The 2,540-nt window shown below is 42.4% G+C and overlaps 1 protein-coding gene across 1 annotated transcript; it reads right to left on the bottom strand.

Annotated features, from left to right (window-relative positions):
- Nucleotides 1-127: 127 nt before the first annotated feature.
- On the bottom strand, nt 128-2,367 carry LOC104943070 (enoyl-CoA delta isomerase 2, mitochondrial-like; the record flags this gene model as incomplete). The annotated part of the gene is given in 5 exon segments (XM_010768394.1): nt 128-283; nt 1,780-1,977; nt 2,268-2,312; nt 2,315-2,340; nt 2,343-2,367. Coding segments are annotated over 5 exon segments (450 nt in total), but the record flags the coding sequence as incomplete, so codon positions are not given.
- Between the last annotated feature and the right edge of the window lie 173 nt (nt 2,368-2,540).

Genomic DNA, 2,540 nt, shown 5'->3' with positions numbered 1-2,540 from the left:
TTTGATGCATTGAGCATTTCATATTTAAACAAGGTTCAAACTAATCGTAAAACATGAAAAATCTAAAAAACACTTGAGTTCAAATGTTATGCTGTGTGTGTGTGTGTGTGTGTGTGTGTGTGTTTACATTGGGGGGCAGCTGGGCGTATTTCTTCAGTCTGCTCCAAACCTCCGTCTGGAAGCTGCTGTCGGGGAAAACCTCAGAGACGAGTCCGAGCTCAGACGCCTGCTCCGCTGAGAGCTTCTTGTTGAACAGCAGCATCTCACTGGCCTGCAGAGGACATCATGACATCTTTAAACCACGTTGTTAACACTTTAACACCAGTTCATACCAGTTTATAAGTTCACTGATTATTACCAGTCTCTTACTAACATGTTAATACCATCTGATTAGCATCTGATTAGCATCTGATTAGCAGCCACTAACCAGTTTACCATCAAGTCTAAACCAGATGTTAAATCCAGATAATACTCATTATTTCCAGTCTCTTTCTAACATGTTAATACTGGCCTTTTTACAGGTTATTATTTCAGCTTATTATTCAGTTATTTCCAGTGTATTACCAGCTTTTATTAAACAGGTTATTACCAGCTGATTCCAGGTTATTATTTACAGTGTACTACCAGGTTAATACCATCTTATTGAGAAATTACTTCCAGCTGATTACCAGTTAACTACCAGTTTATTACCAGCGTATTACCAGCCCTTTCACCAGGTTAATAGAAGCTGACGACCCTCCTATAAGCAGCCTATTTACAGCTCATTAGCAGTGTTTAACATGTTCACCTACATTAGGTAACTAGAGTCATAAGATAAACACAAGACTTCTTATCTAAATCTAAAAAGAAGTCTCATCCCTACAGAAGTGTGTGTGTGCCAGAGCTCCCGTTAGAATATTCTTTCGCCGGTCAACATGTCCGTTAAAGTTTAAATCTTCCGGTCAAAGGTCTTCTTTGTTATTTATTGAGCTTTAAAACAAATTGATATGATACGATATTAAACAAACTAATAATAATAATAATAATAACCTCATATTTATTATAGCGCTTTATCAATGACTCAAAGCGCTTTACAAATACACATTACATATACAGATCATACATGTAATGGTCATCTACTGTGGACGATACCCACAGGAGCAAGTTCAGGTGAAGTGTCTTGCCCAAGGACACAACGGCCTGACGCAGTGGGGCGGGAGCGGGTTTCGAACTGGAGTTCCCCAACACCCCCTTGATCTGATGATCAAACGCACAGACCACTGCGCCACGCGTCCGACCCGTCCGACAATTATAGTAGATTAACTACATTATTCAAAAGTGTTCAGTAACTTACAACAACACGGGAATAATAAACGGAGCGCTCTCCTCCTCTCCTGACAGCCCGTCAGTATCATGCAGCTCACGGATCAGAGTGACCCGACAGTGAAACTAAACATATCTATAACTAGTTACGGTAGTTTGAGAGGTCATTCAAATAGCTACGTGTGATATTCTAACCTGAAGTGTGTGTTTTGTCCGCTCACTGCTGCATGTGATCATGCAGCAGAGCGTGTCGACTCGTCAGCAGCAGCTGATCTCTCTCTCCCGTCAGATTAGACTTCACTCTCGTTTATGTCCATATCGATCAGATCTAGCTAGTTTTAGCTAATGATATGACTACCATTATACCATCTCTTGTTTTGTGTAAGCAACAGAAGTGTGTGTGTGTGTGTGTGTCTGTGTCTGTGTCTGTGTGTGTGTGTGTGTGTGTGTGTGTGTGTGTGTGTGTGTGTGTGTGTGTGTTACCTCTGTCGTGATGGCGTTCTTCTTGGCTGGACGGTTCAGTTTGATGGTGGTGATTTTATCCTCCTTTGTGACCAATAGCGTCTCGTACGTAGCTCCGCCTCCAGCAGGCTCTGCAGCCAATGAGGCGGAAGTCCCGCCTTCTGCCGTCACCAGAGAGCCAATGAAGTCGCAGTACTGCTGCCTGGCTTCATCCTGAGAGACAGAGTTTAAAAAAAGGACATTTTATCATTTATTTTATTTCATCTGATTGCAGGAAACTGAACACAGAGACCTGACAGTGATATTCACTGATAATGAATTAAATGAATCTGTTTTTAAAAAAAAAAGAAAAGAAAGAAAACATGTTCTTGCTTGTGTTCAAATGTTAGCAGTTGGTATGTGTTTGTGTGGAGATGTTGCAGCTGCACAGAGCTTTAGCAATACTGTATGTAACTATGGTCATGCTGATAAAGCTATTGAATTGATAACAGGTGAGAGCGTACCTGAGAAATGGAGCCCAGAGAATTCCACGCGTCCCATTTCACCTTGACCGTACAAAATCCAGCATGCCGGGTTTGGAGTGTTGCAGGGACCCTGAGAGGCCTGCAGGGGGCGATATGGAGTCCAAACGGTAGACATGAGAAGAGCATGTTGCTGACATCACTAAGGAACACTCGCGTCTCCTATTGGCTAGCGCTCCAACTACATTGTATGTGATAGACTAAGGGGCGGGACGTCTCTAAAGCTGGTTGACCAATCAGAGCAGACTGGGCTCT

This window comes from Notothenia coriiceps, unplaced genomic scaffold, assembly GCF_000735185.1.
Source record: "Notothenia coriiceps isolate Sejong01 unplaced genomic scaffold, NC01 NC01_scaffold00005637, whole genome shotgun sequence".
Lineage (NCBI taxonomy): Eukaryota > Metazoa > Chordata > Actinopteri > Perciformes > Nototheniidae > Notothenia > Notothenia coriiceps.
This window is presented reverse-complemented; position numbering and strand designations above follow the sequence as displayed.